At 39.0% G+C, this 22310-nt stretch overlaps 1 protein-coding gene across 1 annotated transcript in view; it reads right to left on the bottom strand.

Moving 5' to 3' along the window:
- Window positions 1-6261: 6261 nt before the first annotated feature.
- Window positions 6262-22310, bottom strand: part of LOC143988154 (putative cation-transporting ATPase 13A4) — a 112177-nt gene continuing 96128 nt past the window's right edge. Inside the window, exons 26-30 of the mRNA XM_077487483.1 lie at window positions 17775-17946; window positions 15975-16129; window positions 15327-15415; window positions 13775-13855; window positions 6262-13120 (exon numbers count right to left, since the gene is read on the bottom strand). Coding sequence (XP_077343609.1) covers window positions 12905-13120; window positions 13775-13855; window positions 15327-15415; window positions 15975-16129; window positions 17775-17946 — 713 coding nt within the window. The 3' untranslated portion in view covers window positions 6262-12904. The remainder of the gene's footprint in view (window positions 13121-13774; window positions 13856-15326; window positions 15416-15974; window positions 16130-17774; window positions 17947-22310) is intronic.

Here is a 22310-nt window from a genome sequence, read left to right as displayed (position 1 = left end):
CTCAAAGTGTATTCAGATTTGTATAGCATATATAGTATAATTACAGAACAGAATTCGTGAGGCGTTCTTCATTGAACCAATCACAAAAATACAACTCAGTGTCACTGAGACCTTAATGATTAATTACACATGATCATATCTACTGTTTACTCTTTTATCTACTATTTGCTCTGTGGTCAAGTCAGGTTGTTTTAGGTACTTTCTGCAAATTATCTCTTAGGTAAATAGACAAAACATAAATACATAGCAGTTTATGAGTGTAACTTGAAATTCCTACTGATGAATAATAATCTTATATAAAAGGATAATGAAAGCTGCATTAATCAACATGGAGGCTGTGAAGTCAATCATATCCTTACAATCCCTCCTTTTATCCCTAAAAGGGACAAATCATAAAGTAAATCATAAGTCCACAGTACTATCCAGAAGATCAAATTCTGAGCATCTTTGTCTCGTAGAGGAATGCTGCATCTTGAGGGCAACATCACCATTTCCCTGGTAATGATTAGGCCATTATTGGTTGCAGCTCATATTCAGTTTCTGCTGACTGTAATGGTATCCTTTGACCATGCAAATCAGGATCTTGAAGATGAACTATGCAAAAAGAACAAAAAAAAAGACATCAGTATCACAACACCAACTTTCTTTATCCAAAGAAATATTCCACTAAACCATTCCCCTACACCTCCCATTCCTTTAAATGGATTCCATCCTTCTTCTGCAATGCTCCTAGCTTTGTATTGTAGGTCCTTTATTTTATGCAAATGTTCTTCTATCTTGTCTTCATAGTCTATCCAAGTGCAACATTAATCCACTATAAACTGACAAAACCCTCCTTCTAAAGCTAATAAGTAATCTAAAGCCATTTTTCCTGCAAAACGAATCTACTTAATTCTCTTACTTCATTTAATAATTCAATAGCATTCGTAGTTTCATTCAAAATTTCGTCCATTATATTTGAAAAATCATTTAATCTTTCCATTAGAATAATTCCCCATCCTGTGAAGGATGGGAATATGGACCATGACATGTCCCCAGCATCAAACAGTTCTCGTTTCTCTTTAGTACTCAATACATTTTTTAACTGATAACTTGCATCTATATCATTATCTGAAACATAGGCAGCGGGTACCAATGTTACCAGTGTACATACCCCAGGAACATTTGCGGGAAAATTTTTATAGGAATGGTCCCCACACAACCAGAAGAAAGGTGTGGTTACTGAGAAACACTTAGGAATGCTAGCCTTTTGTATGACTTTATTAATCAGGAAAAAGGTTAAGTACAGATGTTTGTTCATTATTGCAGAACTATAATGTTTTCTTTGACATACAACTAAATTATCCATACTGTGGGGATCTGATATATCTATATCACCTATGTCTATTACAAGGCCTCAAAATGACATTTGATTCTTCCACTTTTCCCTCCTAATCTATAACCAATACTAGGTTTTCCATGTTTACCACTAATATAAATTGGCTGTCTTAATTGTTTACAAAAATATTCATTCTTGCTGGAAAAATTCTTCCCTATTCTTGATTCCCAAAAAGTATCATAGGGATGTGATAGTCTGACATTCAAACTTTCATTTATGGGTGCTGATTGATTTATGGTTATGCTATAGGGAATAAATACAGCTATCATTGCTGGATTTGTAATACCCAGAGGGGGTTTGGAACATATCCAGCAGTTAGACTTATTGGCTGTTTAATCAATTTTCACACGAGTTTTCCATAACGGACTAGGGTATCCATTTTTCTCTATATTCCTCTTGCCAATGTGTGAGGTAGTTATGGCCTGTTTGCAATATAATATATCTGACCAAGGACATGCAATCATATAGATAACAAGAGCAAGAGTAATAGTGATAGTGCAGACAGTTACTCCCCTATGTCTCATCAGCACTGCCAATGGTATCTCCTTGGGTGGATCCCTTCTTGGTGCCTTGGAGCTTGTCATATTTTCTTGGTCCTGTGACTGGTACATTCTTGACCCTGGAAGCATGTATCCACACTGGGGATTGCTCTGTTAGAACAGCCGTTCTAGTAACTGCCACCACTGTTGTCGGTTCACCATAAGGTGGATCCAGTGAGGTGGATCCAGTGAACCAGGCTTCTGCAGTTGTTTGACAAGAACTTGGTCACCTATTTGAAAGTGATGTGTTGGCTTACCCGCTGGAAGTGGGAAGGACAAAGATACATCACCATAGATTGAATTCAATTTTTCAATTAATCTGACCACATGCTCTTGTTGTATGACCTCATGAGTATCCCATGAGAATCTCAAAAGTATAGCTGGTAAATGTTCTATCCAATTTTTGAAACTTCCTCCGGTTCATTTTCTTAGTTTATCTTTAATGGTCCTGTTCATTCTTTCTACAATTCCTGAACTTTGTGGATGATATGGTATGTGGAAATTCCAATCAATAGCTAATAGCCTGCTAATGTGACCTGTCATTGCAGTAGTGAATGCTGCTCCTTTATCACTGTCTATAATGAAGGGGCAACCATATCTTGGAATCCATTCCTTACACACGATTTTAGCAACTGTTTTAGCACTCTCTCTCATAGTGGTGGTGCCTTCTACCCACTTTGTGAATTTATCCACAATCACCAAAAGATATTTGAAACCTCCCTTTGCTACTGGCATGTGTGTGAAATCAATTTGTAATTCCTGCATTGGACCTTAGGGTGCTGGTAAGTGATCCAATGATCCAGAATCAAGGAAAACACAGTGCTGCAAAGAGCTGGGAGGGTGCTGCTCACCCCAAGTAGATACAAATAGAACCAGTTCCCCCACAAACGGGGTTTTTAGGCAGCAAGAGACAGTAATAGAAGCAAATGGAAATAATATAAAAGGTATTTTAATAATCTTTGATAAAAACAAACATGAGCTTCACCTGAACACTTATATAACAGACAAAATCATGTATAAAAAGTACATATAATGTCGCATGGAAGTATAATAACAGACACAGCTACATGTTACACTGTATAGGTTAATAACAGTGAAAGCATAAACTAACGCGTTTCGACCCTTGAAAGGGTCTTCTTCAAAGATGGTGGTCTGTTAAAGGAAACACAAAGTTACACTGAATAAATACATCCGGTGTTATGCATGTTGGGAATATCCAATATTAATTTAATATGGTTTACCCGATGATGTACTTCCAGGTGGATAAGGTAGATTATAGTACTTCGGATAGAATTCCCCCAGAGGGCAATGTCTCAATTTCCTTTACGCATCTGGAGTGGTACCTGGTCCATATATGTCGCCAGAATGCCAGAGGGAAGGGGAGGCAGCGTCACAAGCTCACTGACGTTACTCACGGGAGGTCACACTAATGCCTTGCCCCCCAGAAAAGAGAAGAATCCGGGGGGTAGGTGCGAGTAAGGGTACCCAGATGATGTGGTGAGTCACACCTGCAGCAAAATCCCAACAACAGGCAAAAATTTAAAGCGAGGATTATTTGACATTGGAAACATGGGGTGCACATATGGTATGAGGTTAATAATGTCATATCCTCATTGTGTGTACAAAAAGTATATATACACATGTATATGTGCAACCCCAGTTATCCAAATATCCATATAAGGTGCTTTCTAAACAGGGCGGAGAAAGAAACAAGGAGACCATGCCTGGAGGTATCTAAGGTGCCTGGGAAAAAAGAGCAAGGGAGGGGGAAAAGTCAAAAATGGGTGAATGCGTTGATGAGTTCTGCTGTGTGAATCATAATGACAAGAAGGGGGGGAGGGGGAAAGAAGTGGACCATGGTGACGAGAAGGGAGGGGGGGGGGAAGGGGGAAGACGGAAAAAGGGGGAAAGGAGTGATGAACGGTGAACTGGAGAAAAAGGTGGGAGTATAAACACTCAAGCAAAGAAAGGAAAAATGCACTAAAATAGTGGGAAAAGAGAAGAAGATGTAAATCGTGAGATCGTGATCCAATGATCCTACCTTTTTTCCTTGCACATTGTTTTTTGCACATGTTAAGCATCTGGAAAGTTGAGCATCAACTAGATTCCATAGATTCCTGCATACAAAATTCCTAAATACATAGGAAATAGTTATTAATGTGTTCTTTTTACTTTTTTGTCCAAAACCATGATAATGAGAGATAAACAATGGAGCAGCTGCTCTTGGGAGGCCATACTTATCCTATGTCTCCCTCCTTGTTGGACCACAGGCCAAATTGGTCTTGGGACAACCTGTTCCTTGACCAGAACTGTATGTCTTCTGTAGTTGCTAAGGCTTGGGCTAAGGTATTCAAAATTTGGACATGAGCAGATATGAAGGACAGACTAGTTTGGTAGCGATTTCTTTAGCAACTTGATCTGCTAACCTATTCCCCAGGGCAATTTTATCTGTCCCTATGCTATGACCTTGGCATTTAATTACAGCAACCCTTGATGGGAGCATTATTGCTGACAGAAGATCCCGAATATGGTCTGAGTGAGAAATTCCCTTCCCAACATTCTCTGCTCCAAGTATGGGGGTTTCTAACAAGTCAGGTCTTGGTGTAGTGTCCTGCTGTATTATGTCCATACAATCATGTTCCTCAAGTGTGCTGTTATCTGAATGTGTGGTCATGTCATGTAAGAAAGCAATTGGGCCTGCATTTGGGAGAGAATATTTTATCTCCAAATTGACGAAGAAGAGAGAATCGCTTCATGTCCTGAACTGCGCTGAGCAGTCATGTGTTGTGTGGTGTCATTTCTAAGCACATGTATTACTTGATTTGTTGTATGGAGGACAGTATGATGTGAAAGGGTAAGAGTTTGAGCACTCTCTACTGCAATTGCACATGCAGTCACTGCCCTCAGACATGCTGGCATACCCTGTACAGGCATTGGCAGCACTCTAGAGAGAAAAGCAGTTGGTCTCATAGAGCTACCATGTTCCTGGGCCAGGACTGACGCCATTACCGCTCCCCCCTCTCTACAGTACAAATGAAAGACTGGTTGTAGTTCGGGATGCCAAGACTTGGTGATGTAACAAGAAGATTCCTTGGAGTCTTATATGATTTATGCATATCATCAGTCCATTGTAACATTGCTGGTTGTTCCTGGGTGGTGGCTGCCCAGAGAATGGAATCATAATGAGAACAGTCTGGTATCCATTGCTTGCAATATGTAATCATGCCAAGAAAAGTCATCATTTCAGCTTTTGTGGATGGTTTAGACAGGGTAGTAATGGCTTTTACCCTGTTTGGTGAGAGCTGTCTTTGCCCATGGGAAAGGAGGAATCCCAAGTATTTCACAGTTTTCTGGCAATATTGAAATTTGCTTTTGGGGGCTCTGTGTCCTGCTTTAGCAAGATGTTTCATTAGACAGATAGTCTGTTCGGCACCCCTTTTTATTTGCATACTCTGACAATAACAATCTGTGTCTATTGAACCTGTAGTCGAATGTGCCTAACCTTACCTCTATTAGTCCAAGATTATATAGAGAAAAGATTTGACAGAGAGAAAGTATTCGACATAGAGAGAAAAGATTTGACAATGAGAAAAGATTCTGGAATTGGGTGGGGGAAGTAAAATAAAAATAATAATGATGATGAATGTTGTGGTTACTGTGAATGTTCCAAATAGTAGTAGTGGTCAGTGTAAAAAAATATTGAAACTTGCAATTGTGGTCAGTTTAAAAATCCTCCCTTACATTGGTGGTCCACGTGGAAGCTCCCTTTAAATTGGTGGTGAGTGTAAATCCCCATTACATTGGTGGCCAGTGTAGAAACCCCCCTTTACTAGTTGTTTATGTAAAATCCCCCATTACATTGGCTGTCAGTGTAAATTCTTCATTACACTGGTGATCAGTGTATATCCCCTTTACATTGGTGGTCAGTGTAAATCCCCCTAACATTGGTGTTCAATGTAGAAGTGTCACCTTACATTGGTGGTCTGTACAAATCTCCTTGACAAAGGTTATCAGTGTACATGTCCCCTTAAATGGAGGTGAATGTATATTCCCCTTTACACTGGTGGTTGGAGTAAATGCTCCTATTACATTGGTGTCAGTGTAGAAATCCCTCTTTATATTGGTGAGTGGCATAACATCTCCTGTTACACGGTGGTCAGTGCAAATCCCCCCTCACATTGTTTGTTTGTGTAACTCCCCCCTTGCATTGGTGGTCATTGTAAATCCCCCATTACATTGGTGGTCAGTGTTGAATCCCCCACTATATACTTTCCAAAGATTTCCAGTTACATGGTTCTGAATTTGCCACAGTGTACTGCCTCCTAACTAATCCCACCCCCCCCCCCCCCCCCCCCACCACTGCCACTGATCCCATCAACTCCCCAGCATTGCCACTGATCACACCCCCACCCCCCTCCCCAGCATTGCCACTGATCCCAGGAGTATTGGGATTCCTAGGAGTTTTCTGTCTATTGATGGGTCCCTTCCCTCCCCAGTGCACAGTGTGCAGACAGTGAGGAGATGATGTGTGGTAACCTTTAGCAACCAATCAGTGAGCAGTATTGATGTACAGTAATCTCTAACAATCAATCAATAAACAGAAGTAATGTAACTTCTAGCAAATAATCAGCGAGCCATAATGTGCGCTGTAACCTCTAGCAACCAGACAGCGAGCGGTAATGACACACTGTAACCTCTGGCAACCAATCGCAATTGAGTCTAGCTGCTATTTATTGTATGTCTCAAAGCTGGGGATTGGAAAAGCTGGGGGGGGGGGGGGGAGCAAAATGTTTGTCTAGGGTCCAATCAATATTAAAGACGGCCCTGCATGTCACCAATAAAGATTTTTACTTTATGGATCATGCTGAGTGCTGGCTGAATTCTATTATGTATCACCTCAGTATTTTGTTGAAGACTCAACGATAAACTGAACTTCTTGATGTGAGATGCACATTAAAATTCATCCATCCAGGCTAAAAGCAGTGCAGTCTGCCTGTTGCTGAGTCCATATACTGTGATATGTGTGGGGTGGAAGGGGGGTATTCCCAGCTCTGTGCAAATGCTGGCTTTCTAAAAAACAGTGCATTTTGGGGGTTCCAGTGATGCACTGGGGGCTTGTATGTCACATTGAAGATAGGAGTAGGTATCATAGTGTGAATCCAAAATTCCCCTGCTCTTAGTATATAGAGCCTTGATCACATGGACTCTGGGCACCAATCATTTCTAAGGGCAAATATTTGTTTAAATTAGCATTAAAAAAGGATCAAAAAGGCCAGCCTGTACATAGATATTTACAAAACTGTAAACCGAAATAATGTTATTTTTTTATATAAAGAAAAAATCTAAGGTGATACCACATTCATATATAGACTGTTTAAAGAGTATAGGACCATTTGAGCAGACTTTAACGGTACCAGAAAAGGAACATTACATAATCTTATAAAATACAATTTTACAACTGACTGGAAGTTACTATTACTATGCTTATTTTCTGTAGGCTGATTTTCCTTTCTGTCCCTTTCATGAAACGGGGGCATTTACATTTATTGGCTGATTGATCTTGGGAGGCTATCGCTAATCCAGACGCCCTTGGACAGCACATAGCATATTACATGTATGAGTGTCCTCTGACATGTGAGTGGCACTTTTATCACACTGTTCTCCATATTATATATGGGGACGATATTATTAAATGTTTTGCTGCATTTTTTATCCATTGCTGAAACATTATGTTTCCCTCCTTTGTCTACCATACAGAATCCCTCTGCTTACAGTCAAGAAATGAAGGTCCTGAGGAAGCATAAAGTGAAACCTCGACCTCCCTGACCTAGCAGCAATAGGGATCTAATATGTTTTACATACATTATGTGGTTATATCAATGAGAGCTCATAGTTTCTCTCTTCTATTTTGTAAATATCTTTTTCTTGTAATATGTTTGTAATAAATTGTATTTTATAAAATTATGTAATGTTCCTTTTCTGGTACCGTTAAATTCAGTTATTTTTATTATATTACCATACACTGTTATTATGATTACAATATATTGTATATATATAATATATATTGCATATATATTGATTACGATATATTTCCCACATATGTGTAAGGCTTCACACTTGCATTGTGTAAAATGCTCATGAATGCAGGGTACTGCCTGTGTTGTATTGGGTGCCACTCTTTTAGAATTCCTAAATTCTATTATATCAGCACCGTAATGCACATACAGTAGCTGGCAATACACTTGTGCCTGGTGATCCAACATTTTGCAGGTGTGTTTTTTTTTTACATTGAGGTATGTTTGCCTGCCAATTCAAACTTAATAGACTGCCTAATGATATGTGCCTCAATATATAAACACATACATTAACACTTGTACATTACTGCATGTTCAAGTGTCAAGGGTCCATTACAATCCTTGAAAAGCTTCTGATTCCCATTTAGATTGTTCTTGCCATGTTCACATGACTGCACTTTTGTAAAGTGCTGTAGTTGATGTGTGGTGGGTTTTGGACATTTTTTAAATGCATCACCACTTATTATAGAAGGTGTGTTCTTCTTTTTGCACTGCATTAAAACTGGGAAGTGTTAACCACTTGCCAACTTGCAGGCAGTACTGTGAGAGGTTGGCAGCCACATGCTCAATGACATACTGGCACGTCGCTGAGCACATGCGCGATCCTGTGATCGATGTGTTCAAGTTATTCTTACCAAAGAAATTTAGTAGACGACATTTTAGCCTAAATTTATGAAGAAATACTATTTGTTTGCAAAATTTTATAGTGGAAACTATGAAAAAATCGTTTTTTTTTTCAAAGTTTTCTGTATTGTTTTTGTTTATAAAACAAGCAATAAAATATCCAGTGGTGATTAAATACCACCAAAAGAAAGCTCTATTTGTGTGAAAAAAAATTATATAAATGTAATTTCTTTACATTGTTGCATGACCAAGCAATTGCCAGTTGCATTAGCACAGTGCTTAATAGCAAAAAAATATCTGGTCACTAAGGAGGTAAAACCTTCTACAGGTCAAGTGGTTAATTATTTGCTTTGCTGCCACCCACCACTTTTCGTTGCTTACCTCTGCTGGGAAAACTACTTTTTATTTTATACATCCATGTTACATACCAAACATTTTGAAAAAGACCCTCCCATGCTTTTTTTAGAATGCAGGAATTCTGTGATTAAAAAAAATGACACTGTTGAATATGTACATTCCATATGTGTACAAATGTTTATTAAAACATATATATATATATATATATATATATATATATATATATATATATATATATATAAATATAGATATACACTAAATTCACACACAGACACAAAATAAGCCAAACAATCCCTATTAAAGTGTAAAACTGCATGTGCTAATAAATAAGAAATATCTGTTTGCAAAATATTGAAAATAAAAGGTATACAGTCCTGTAAATTGGTTATCTGCTTAATCAAAAAAACATTAACAATTTAAACTATATCTATAAGCTAAACCTTTTTTTTTTATGTTTTGGATAGTGTGGGGAAGGATGAAAACTCTTGGCAGGTTTTACTGTTGTCCAAGGCTCAGTTGGAGAGATTCCTTCAATTCCTGTTTAGTAAAATTGTTGTCCCCAAAACAAGTGAGGGAAATCTCTCTAACAGCAACACACACACACATTATTTATTTATTTATTTTATTTGGTAGGGGATATCTAGAACCCCTATGCTGTTGTTTGTTTCCCTGGTGCAGATTTCCCTGAATTATAGAAAGTGAGATAGCTAAATATTTTCTTAACCACTTAACAACCGGTGTTGTAAAATTTCCTGCGACCTATGAAAAACCCTCACCCCCTCACTTCCGGTGCGGCTCCGTCACTGAAACAGATGGCTTTATTATATCATCGGCAGCACCAATATGCAGTGTATTTATTAAATCAGCAGAATATGGTGATGATATAATAAAGCCATTGCCCGCCCGAGTCTATCAATTTTCAGCACCAATAAGAATGTGCTTGAGTGCATAATTTTTCTCGACAGTAAACAAAGATCCCGCGCATGCGCGATTGCTGTTAATAGCAGCTGAAGCCATAATTTTTCTCGACCATAAACAAAGATCCCGCGCATGCGCGATTCAGGGGCATGTTAGTGGGGTGGGCGGGACTGCCCACCCGCAAGTCTCCGCCCACTTGAATGTAGAATTTTTATCCACCGCTTAAATAAACATCCTGCTCATGCACCGTTAATATCACGGAATTGGCGCATGCGCAGTAAAGGCCCGCCGTCAGCTGTTTCAGTGACGGAGCCGGACCGGAAGTGACGGGGTGAGGGTTTTTCATAGGTCGCAGGAAATTTTACAACACCGGCCCATAGCCGAATGATGGCTACAGGGCGGTTGTTTAACTCTGGGAGGCCATCATATGACATGTTATGACGCCGGTTCCTCTCTCCCCCTCTCTGTACCGATCGGTACAGCGGAGGGGGAAGAGATCGGTGTCAGCAGCGCTGTGGGCTGCATCTGCAGTGCCCACATCGCTGCTCACCGAAATGTAACCCCTCAATTCCCTGCCATTACTCTGCAATACTCTGCTATACCCTGCAACACTCTGCAATACCCTGCAACACTCTGCAACACCCACCAATACCCTGCAACACTCTGCAATGCACTGCAACACCCACCAATACCCTGCAACACTCTGCAATACCCTGCAACACCCGCCAATACCCTGCAACACCCACCAATACCCTGCAACACTCTGAAATGCTCTGCAACACCCGCCAATACCCTGCAACACTCTGCAATGCTCTGCAACACCCGCCAATACCCTGCCACACTCTGCAATGCTCTGAAACACCCGCCAATACCCTGCAACACTCTGCAATGCTCTGCAACACCCGCCAATACCCTGCAATGCTCTGCAACACAATGCTCTGTTACGCCATACTCTGAGATACCTAGCCATACTCGGAGATACCCAGCCATACTCAGAGATACCCAGCCATACCCAGCCATAGTCGGTGATACCCTGCAATACCCAACCATAGACATTCCCCCCCTCCTCCCGCCGCCCTCCGGTGCTTCTACTGACTCGCCAATACGATCAAAGCCAGAATCTTTTTTTTTTTTTTTTCAGGCTTCCCAGCCTAGAGGTGAGATGTGGGGTCTTATTGACCCCATATCTCACTGTAAAGAGGACCTGTCATGCCATATTCCTATTACAAGGGATGTTTACATTTCTTGTAATAGGAATAAAAGTGATCAAAAAATTAATTTTTGGGGAAAAAATGTCAAACTAAAATAAATAAAGTAAAATGAACAATATATATATTTTTTTTTTTAAAGTGCCCCTGTCCCCATGTGCTCACATGCAGAAGCAAACACATATGTAAGTCCCGCCCACATATGAAAACGGTGTTCAAGCCACACATGTTAGGTATCGCTGTGAACGTTAGAGTGAGAGCAATAATTCTAGCCCTAGACCTCCTCTGTAACTCAAAACATATAACCAGTAAAAAAAAATTAAATCGTCGCCTATGGGGATTTTTAAGTAGCGACGTTTGGCGCCATTCCACCAGCGTGTGCAATTTTGAAGAGTGACATGTTAGGTATCTATTTACTCAGCGTAACTTCATATTTCACATTATGCAAAAATTGGGTTAACTTTACTGTGTTTTTTTTTTTTTAAGCACAAAACTGTTTTTTTTTTAAAAAAAAAAGCATTCAAAAAATTTCTGCGCAAATACCGTGCGAGATAAAAAGTTGCAACGACCAACATTGTATTCTCCAGGGTGTTTGCTAAAAAAACATTTATAATGTTTTGGGATTCTATGTAATTTTCTAGCAAATAAATGATGATTTTTACATGTAGGAGAGAAATGTCAGAATTGTCCTGGGTGCTCCAGAACGCCTGATGGCGCTCCCTGCATGTTGGGCCTCTGTATGTGGTCACACTGTGTAAAAGTCTCACACATGTGGTATCGCCGTACTCGGGAGTAATAGCAGAATGTGTTTTGGGGTGTAATTTGTGGTATGCATATGCTGTGTGTGAGAAATAAACTGATAATATGACAATTTTGTGAAAAAAAAAAAGTAAAAAAAATCTTGATTTTGCAAAGAATTGTGGGAAAAAATTACAACTTCAAAAAACTCATCATGCCTCTTACTAAATACCTTGGAATGTCTTCTTTCCAAAAAGGGGTCATTTGGGGGGTATTTGTACTTTTCTAGCATGTTAGGGTCTCAAGAATTGAAAAAGGCCGTCAGTACTTCAGGTGTGATCAATTTTCAGATATTGGCACCATAGCTTGTGGACTCTATAACTTTCACAAAGACCAAATAATATCCACCAATTTGTACTTATTTTTACCAAAGATATGTAGTAGTATAAATTTTGGTCAAAATTTATGAAGAAAAAATTATTAATCTGCTAAATTTTATAACAGAAACAAAGAAAAATTCATTTTTTTACAGAATTTTCTGTATATTTTCTTTTATAGCACAAAAAATAAAAAAACGAGCGGTGATTAAATACCATCAAAAGAAAGCTTCATTTGTGTCAAATAGGACAAAAATTTCATATAGGTCCAGTGTTGCATGACTGAGTAATTGTCATTCAAAATGTGAGAGCACCGAAAGCTGAAAATTGGTCTGGTTATTAAGGGTGTTTAAGTGCCCAGTGGTCAAGTGGTTAAAACTCTAATATGTGCATGGATAAGTCACAGAACAGTTGGGCCTGTGTTTACAGTGTGTGGCATCCCAGTTATTAAAACACACTGGTCCTCTGAGAACTATGGTGTTTTATAGTTGAGCCATAGTAGCAGTTTTCTCCAGCGTTTAGTACTTGTATGTCACAAATCCTGGTCAAAAGCCATAGCAGAAGGGAAATTGACACATAATAAATGTAGCTAACTTTTAACTTTTTTTCTAGGAAAGTATAGGTTTCTTCACAGAACTCCTAATTTCAGGCACAGTATGTACAAATCTACATTTAACACACAATTCATCAATCAGCTATGCATGTCATCATTCTTGTAGCATGGATTACAGTAGACTGCACCACTGTTCTCTTCACATTCTGACTCGGCATATTGTGTGATATTTACAGGAGGCCAGCTGGGATCTTTCTGAAGAGCTCTATATAATACTCTGTACTTGCTATGGGACTGATATTTAAATATTCTTTTTAAAAACAGCCAAAGTCTTCTATTTTCAATGATGGCTTCCTGAAAAAAAAGAAGAAACAAAATAGCATTACACCACATTATAATTGGATTTCTTAAAGTTTTATTTTTAAGCAGCAAAATGCAAAACAAATAATCTAATCTCTCTCTTATATATATATATATATATATATATATATATATATATATATATATATATATATATATATATTTTTGTACATGTAGTATATTTAAATGTTTTTCACTTCCATACAGATGAAGCAAAATATGATATATACAAAGAATAGTATAATACTACTAGACAGGTGGAGCATAGTTTAGTGTGGTCACAATGAAAAGTAAACCCCAACAAAACAATGTCTACTTTGTGATTCTGCCTACTCATGTCACATCACAGAAAAGAGTGCCCTCAGTCTGGCCCCAGGAGAGAGCATATTTTTTATGCAATGGCTGTGTGGTGCAAGGCCACACTGTACAGATTTTGGAAGTGGTCTAAAGTTAATTTACCTCCATGGCTTTTTCATAAAATGTGTGAAAGAATCTCCTAAATTGGAACACATCAAAAAAACTCGTGCTAACACTATTCAAACCCTTGAAAAAGTTTAGACCTTATACTTAATAGGAAAAACAATTCAGTACTATGTCTTTTACCCCTGTTAAGCTGAAAAGTAACATATTACTTGTATACCATCTTACCTCAACAGTGTAAGATAAAACAAAGAATATGAGCAATAATATGAATATGGCGATTCTCCAGATATAAGGGGTGCAGACAAGCTAAAACAGAAAGAGATAAAGCGATTACTTAAATACATGTGAAAAAGTATAAGCAAAATTCTGTCCTGAACACAGATATAAACATCAAGAAAATACATATTTATGGCACTGGATTTAGGGGTATCCTGTGGGTTAAGAGTAATCCTTGTAATCTGCCAAAACTTTACCATAGCAGTAATGTACAGCTGCTCTATCATCTGCTGAATGCTATACAAAATGTGCACAATAACAAACTCTTACTACCAATTTCCCTAAAGAAAAAGTAAAATATGGTATTTTAAGTCTGATGAATTCTTTAAGTTAAACTGACAGCTGGATGGCAAATCTACATAATACACTGCAGATACAGGCAATTTATTTTAATTGCATGACATGAAAAAAAAATGATATAAATGATGCTGAAAATTCACTGCTCATGCCTAAGTGTTATCTTGATTTATTTGTGTCAATTTTATAAGTGGTTAAAAACCATATTTATTGGCCTATAACACGCACTTTTCCCCCCTGAAAATCAGGGGGAAATTGTGTGTGCGTCTCATACACCAATCCCTGCTACTTGGAGCAGACGAGCACCGCTGGATAACACAGAGCCGCGATCTCCTGTTTATCAAGCACTGTCACGCACAGTCCCGCCCCCCTGGCCTGGCATTGGACCACTGCACTGTTCATCATATAAGCCGGACGGGACTGTGAGTGACTCAGCGCCAGATACACAGGAGATCGCAGATCTGTGTCATCCAGCGACGCTCGTCCCCTCCAAGTAGCAGGGGTTGCTGCAACTGGAAGGTTCTGTCATGCAAGGAGAATGTACCTGAATGTATGCTATAACACCTGGTGGACATCAACCATTAAAGAGGAACTGAACTGGGGTAACTAAAGAGGGCAAATGGCACAAAGGTCAAAGAACCTGTTACCAGAAATTCCCATGGTCTCCATGCAGCTTTCTTTCCCCCATTACTGACTGATTCTGCCAAACAAGATGCTGATAAGACCTGTGCTCATCCCCTCCAGCACTGGCACAGCTGCAATCATGCGCAAAGGCAAGCCTGCAGATATGTACCATAGAGCAGTCTCAAACTGGTGGCCCTCCAGCTGTTGCAGAATTACCAGTCCCATCATTGCTCTGTCTGTGGGAGTCATGCTTGTGACTGTCAGCCTTGCAATGCATCATGGGACTTGTAGTTTCGCAACAGCTTGAGGGCTGCCAGTTTGAGACCCCTGCCATAGAGGCTGCAAACATGGGCATGGTGGAGGCTGCAGATGGGCACTAAACAGGCTGCAATAATGGACATATTAGAGGCTGTAGATGGGCATAGATCAGGCTGAATTGATGGGCACTGGTGAGGCTGCAGAGCACTGAACCTTATTTTAAAATGTACTTTTTTTTCTGAAACTTCCCTCTTACAGTTAAGGTGCGTGTTATGAGCTAGTGCGTGTTACACTCCAAAAAATACGGTAATGGGATACTTACTTGTAATGCTGTGTATATGCGTTCAATGTCAGCAAAGAGTATGAAGAGACACACACCCAGCTGTATAGGCAGCAGACAGAAAAATATATCTGCAAATAAGAAAGTGATAAAGACACTGTACTAGAGATTACTTTCAGAGCTGTGTTATTCCTTTTTTTTTTGTCCTCCTCTCCATGTATTTCTAATTTGTTAGATACACATTAATGGTGCTCTGTTTTTAGTTTCCTATTCGTTTTCTCTTTATGCTACCTCACCTTTCTGTCTGTCAGGTAATGTGCACCTATTTTGAGTCATTTATTACTGTAGCCTTTTGAATGCATTTTGCCATACAAAAACATTCCCTTCCCGTTGGCCTATCTTTAACTTTCCTTCTTTAAAATCGTACCTAAAATGCTGCTTTCTTTTGGTTTGCAGCCAACAGGGTCGCTTTAAGGATAAATGCTGAGCAAAGTTTGGCAGTCTACTATAGGTGCACAGTAAGCTTCCTAGAACCACTGACTTATTGCAACTAGCTTAAAATGTTTAAAAAAAACTCCTTTATTTAAGCTCAGATTTAATGTTTGGGTGATACTTCCTATTCTAATTTCTTGCAGTTGTATACACATTTTAAAGGTGCTTTTGAAGTTACAGTGAGAAATATATACTTACAATTGGTATATATTGGTTTTCTGAATGGTTTTCCTTTGGAGAACACGAATGCAACAATTATGCAGCTGATTGTTGTTATTGGCCACAAGGTTGTAGTTTCATAGTCTTGAAATTCAGAAAATTCTTGCATGGTGCTGTTCCCATCTGTGCAAGCACTACCTCATAAAAAAATATTTGTTCAATTCCAATAATAAAACATGTCTGCACAAGATATGTTCTTGATTTTGTTAATAAAAGACATCATGGTGTTTGTAAGCAAACTCCTTATGTGTAATAGGGTATTTAGCAGTTTAATGAGGCACTAGAGGCTTTGCTGAGGATTATGTTTCAGGATAAAACATTGCATACTGTAATACGTACATCAAAGATTTCTTGGTCATGAAGAGTACAAAAAGACGTTCAGTATGAACACATCATTATTTTGCCTGGGAATCTGCTTACCCTTTTAAAATGCATCTCCGGCATTTTTTTGTTCTGTATAAAATAAGGACCATATGAGGATTTTAGTGCCTTCTCTGGACCTTTCATAAGATCATTTGGCATTTCATTCTTCTAGGAGTGCTGGATGCCTATTTACATCACCTTGTGTTGTTGTTCCTTCCTCTGCCCCTTCATTGCTGCTGAATTCTCCAGTGGCATAGGATTAGAGGAAGAAACCACAGTGCACAGCATGGCACATAGACCTCTGACACTTCTGGAAGTGTCAACGGCTGAGGAAACTGACAGAGGCTGCAGCCTAAAATAGTGGGAAGGTAGAAGACACATGCCACCAAAGAGGAGAGGACAAGAACTCTTTTATTGCAGGGGACTTGCATCATGATTTTTTTGGAGACTGACAGTGTCTATAAAGGGTAGTACATTTGGTGCAGGATATTAATCTACATGTTTGTAACTTGGGAGAGAACAGTAGAGTGCCTATTAGAGAATAGGATGAACAGAATTGAGGCTCTGCCCGAGAGCAGGTGATTGACAGTAACAAGGTACTGAAGGGGCTCAAGAATTGCTAAATGTAATTCCTAAATCTATGTAAAGTATCAATAAATTATCCCTCATTCTATTTTGACTTATATTAGGAACTTTGGGGTTGATTTACTAAAACTGGAGAGTGCAAAATCTGGTGCAGCTGTGCATAGGAACCAATCAGCTGCCAGGATTTTTGTCACAGCTCGATTGAACAAGCTGAAGTTAGAAGCTGATTGGATACCATGCACAGCTGCGCCAGATTTTGCACTCTACTGTTTTAGTAAATCAACCCCTTTGTGTTAAATCCTCTTGCTGTAAGGTTTCTGTTCACTTTTTGCAACTATTCCAAAAACTACACTGTGGTATACCTACAAGCTTTTATATTTAGTAGGTAAAGGTCAACTAAAAAATTCAATACGACAGTCCAAACAAGTCCCGATGCCAGTTATTATGTGAAACCTGAAATAAATCTTCTTGCACCTTTCCTTAATTAACTTGTATCTCATATGCTCTCCCTCCTAGACATTGTAGCTCACAATGGGAAGGTTATAAGCAACAGAGGCAATGCCATCTAACCCTGGTAGTACCTGCATGAAAATTGGATGTACCAAACAGGTAGACTGTGCTGGATGGGTGGATTTTAAGGCCTGAATTTTGATTGGTGTGAACCTTCAACTAATAATGTATGTCACACAGGTTCCCTATTCTCTAGCACCTCCATTTAATGTATGTACTGTAGATATTGTAAGCATTTGAATCAAGTGATTCTTAATTTGTAACAGGTAAGATCCCATATAGTACCTGTGGGTACATTACAACAAATTCATATGAACATACCTAAAGTTGGATGTGCTGTACCATGGTTGTTGTTGCACCAACACAAAGCCACAGGTCTGGATGGCTGTATTTAAAAGCACATTAAAGATGACTGATAGCAAGAGAGGCGGTGAGATCAGTTGTGCTGGAGGTCTGTACGGGGCCAGCTTTGGATATGCTTGTGATAAGCTCACTGTAACAGAGAGAAATATTGGGTAACGCCTGGAACACACTAATTGCATATCAAATGTCATCAACAGTTCAGAAGACTATAATTTTGCTTTATATCAAATGTAACGTGATCTCATTTATTGTATGCCAAGAGGTATTGCTGTTCTTACTACTTTTTGAGTGAAGCATTTATCTTTTCTATTGTTTTACAATAAATGTTCACAGAACTGCTGCTACATTCATTGTTTAAGGATTTTACAGCATGTACTAGAAAAATATAGAATTTCTAGGAATAACTTATATGTTTAATTACATGGCTCAAAAATCTCTGCAAACCTATTGTCTACTGTTCTGTCAGGGCTGGGGTCAGCCCTTCCTTCTCTGAGCTGGCCGCTCAGCTGTCAGCTAATTGCCAGCTCCTATCTCCCCACAGTGACTCACCTGACGATGATATCCTGCTCGTCAGTCTTGCCTACTTAAGCCGTCCAGTCCAGTTGATCTCTGCCTTCTCCTTGGTCACATCTCTAGAGACTCTCTCCTGTGTTCCTGTTAAAGATTTGCTTGGCTGACATTCCTTCTGGCTCCAGATCCTGCTTGCTGTTCTACTACGCTGTTCTCTGGCTCCCTGCTGTTTTGGTGTTTCTTACTATCCTTTCCAGTTCCTGAACTCTGGCTATGTTTTGACTACGTTTACTCTGTTTACCTTTTTTTATTATTATTAAACACGTGTGATCTAACTGTACTTCTGTCTCAGTCTGATTCATACTTTCTGACATGTTCTTAATAAAAAGAGAAAGTACAGTGTGACCTGCTTACGGAGGTTATTTTTGATTGAATTAAGGAAGCAGTGAAAATGTAATAGTGCTATTTAGCTTTATTGAAAGATTCAAGAACAGAAATGTAGTTTTAGATGTTAACTAAAGCTTAAAGCTGGACTCCAAACAGATATTAAGAAAATGCATAAAATGATGCATTATTTTTTTAATAATTATAAATATGGTATAAATTCCTGAATTTGACGTTATATACTTGTAACTTCAGGTACAGCAGCACTCTGGGAGAGGCAACACCTAAGCCAATTAGGTGTCCAGCATTTACAGGAGTAGAGATTACCTAATCAGTCTGTTTCTGCCCCTTCGCTGTCCAATCAAAGTCTGGACATAAAAAGAACTAGCCGTGTTGCTAAACTGCACTGGAAAAAAGTCATATCCCCAGCCTTGCTTATTGTCTGGAAGGGCAGTGTAAATCTCAATAATGGATGGATAGATAACATTTTTGACAGCTAACACAATTCCAGTATACAGTAAGTATTTTAATACCTTGTTTCATTGATTGCTAGAGCTCAGACTCAATGATCAATTTTTGTTTGAGTATTCCATGGGCAAACTAGAAATGTAAATGAACTGACATGGATTCTGGCACTAAGCCAATAACCAGTGGTTCAATTGAACACTCAAAGGATTAAACTCCACTCCGTTAGGTAGTGCTGCCAGTAATGTATACACTGATTGCTCTGTTAGCTTACCTTGAAGCATTATGGAGCCTATGCATGCTTTAATAGTACAGAGGGAAAGGGGAGTCTGCACAGTCACTATAAACACTACTGAAATCAATGTCTTGCTGTGCCACAAAAAGGAAATGGTAGAAAAAGAAAAAAGAGGGATCCTGCATTAAACCACTTTGTGCTGATCCTGTAAGCATCTTAACAGGCCCCTATGGTGTTTGTTTTATCAATAAGCAGTTTGCATGCACGCACCACTGAATTTGCTTTTCTTAAGTGTCCCTGAAGTTAACTAATCTCAGTCAAAAAGAAAATAATAATTCACAGTTTTCTTCCCAATGATTCGTCAGAAAATCAGCATGTCTGAAGAAAATAGTATGCAGAATAATCCAATACATCTGCTATCATGGGACCCTACTAGATTACAAAAATCTAGAAATAAAACATGTGCAGAAGTCTAAATGAAATAGAAGGGTATGGCCACATAAACCATATGTTAAAGGGTGACTCCACTTTCATGGGGGAAAAATAGCAAATAAAGAAAAAAGAATAAAGTGTATACAATTGTGATATAAGTCATATTGTAATTGAATGTTATTAAAAAAAATACCTTTCCTTTTCAATCTACAGCCACTGCAATTTTCTATAAATGCAAAGCTATATGGCTACATGGAGTTGTTCTGTACACAGAATGTGTGCTGACCACTCCCCATAAACATAATGTCCTGCTTGTGTGATTGGCTCACCAATTTGGCCAGAAGTCTGCACTAAGATACAAGTCAGATTTCAGGCATCCCCTGCAACAAAAATGGAATTTATGGTGATATATTGCCAATAGGAACATGTCTAAAGGGATGCAGTCCAGCAGCTTTCCTCATTAGTGCCCTCTGGCTGCCACAGCTGACTGATAGTTATAAAACCACTCCCATTAGACCCACTGAGCCCAGAGGCACAGACAAACACACAGGCATTTCTTCAGAATAAAAAATGGTTGGAATCTGCAACAAAGGTTGTTATAATCCTTGCAATCTACATAGATCACCCATAGGTGAATGTTTTTTTCTCAACAAAAGTGGAGTTACACTTTAACAATTATTTTTAGGTATTCTGTTTGCATGTGAGCATAGAGAAAATGTTGTTGTTGTGTTATGTAAGTCATTTATCAAATCATGTCGATGGCTCTCCTTCAGCTAACTCTGCTATATGGGCCTCACATCCATTCAAATTATAGAATGATATTTCCTTATTTTCTGATAGAATAGAAGGTGGCCGGAAAGAAGAACACCTGGGTGCAGCTGGCTACCTTAAACATGTATTGCATTACAGGGCAGCGGTAGTACCTTGTATGATTGAATAACAGTGTGCAGAGGGTTAATTGCCTGAGAAATACTTAGACATGGTACACAGATAATTTTATTAACTCTCAAAAATGATTTTTTTTTTTTGCGTTTTCATGTTTTTTAGATTCAAACAGCAAAAGTAATGCTATTATTAAATGAAACTGGTCTAAATAGCTAAATGCATATATGAAATATGCATGCATTTACTGTTTTATCTGACAAAGGATTTGTATTGTTCGGAAGATTACTCTGTTCATTCCTGTTTTAGCTTTAATGGCTAATGGGTCTGTTTTCTAGACAGTGATGCTGATTAATTGTTGATGATGGTGATTATTGTCCAATTACAAGCTTGATGTGGTAACTTCCGAGGCTGAATTGCTGAATCAGGAAATAGGTACTGTACGTCACCTTCCTGGTTAAGCACTGTCACAAATGACTGAATGAAAGAAATACAAATTCTTTGTCAGATAAACAACAAAACTGTGGACTAGTAATTATGCATTTAAACTGTGTAATTAGTTGTTTACCTGGAGTTCTGCTTTAAAGTTTATGATAATAGTTTTGCTTACGCCTCCTAGATATAGGTGGTCCTATAACCCCTTAAAGTGATTGTAAAGCCTTATTTTTTGAAAACAACAAACATGTTCTGCTCTGTACATTTGAATTCCACAGTGTGGCCCCAAACCTCTTTTTCTTGGATCCCCTGCTGCCGATCCTGGTTCCTCCTCCCTTCTGAGTGCCCCTATAACAAGTCGCTTGCTATGGGGGAACTCATGTGGGCTTGATCCCAAGTCATGCTGATGGCATCCATAAATTTAGGCAGCATAACTCTGCCCAGCACCCACTCCCTTCGTCACAGGATTTGACTGACTGCAAATCCTGCGAGAAAGAGGAGAGAAAACAGAGCCACTACAGATAGGCACAGTGCTGGATTGAGAAAGGACTTTGGCAAGTATAGGGGGGGGGGGGGTTAAAGGGGCAACACTGCTACCTAAACAACATATATTACCTTAATGTAGGGAATGCATTCAGGAAAAAATGTTTCGGCTTTAGAACCACTTTAAAGTGGACATATTGGCCAATATAGGTCTGCTTAAAAATGTGGCCTTCTTATCTTCCTATGCTAACCCACTTGTCATCTCTACTTACTTCCTGGCAACCCCTGATTGTTTCCGGCTTTGGCGATTTGCGACCATTAAGATGTTGTTGCTGCCTAAGCTCTTATATTTATATAGAGTCCACCAGTCGCAGTCATTCCCTACTTCCATCAGATCGTACAGAGCCGAGTGTTCAAATATATGTGGAGCGCCACAAAACCCAGGGTCACAAGACCTATCTTACTTCGTAACAAACTCAGTTGGGGGTCTTGGTTTACCCAATTTCTTACATTACTAGCATGCAGCCCAACTGGCCCAAATCACACTTTATCGTACAAATACTAAAACACCTATATGGGTCAGCTAAGAAGCAATAAACCTTCACCCCATTACAGTGACCAATTTGTTGTGGCTACCCTTCTCAGCTTGCGGTCCCATAACCAACCCC

The sequence above is a fragment of the Lithobates pipiens genome, unplaced genomic scaffold (genome assembly GCF_037356315.1).
Source record: "Lithobates pipiens isolate NorthernLeopardFrog02 unplaced genomic scaffold, aLitPip1_a1.2 Scaffold_18, whole genome shotgun sequence".
In the NCBI taxonomy this organism is placed as follows: Eukaryota; Metazoa; Chordata; class Amphibia; order Anura; family Ranidae; genus Lithobates; species Lithobates pipiens.
Note: the sequence above shows the minus strand (reverse complement) of the source record. Positions and strands in the feature narration are given on the sequence as shown.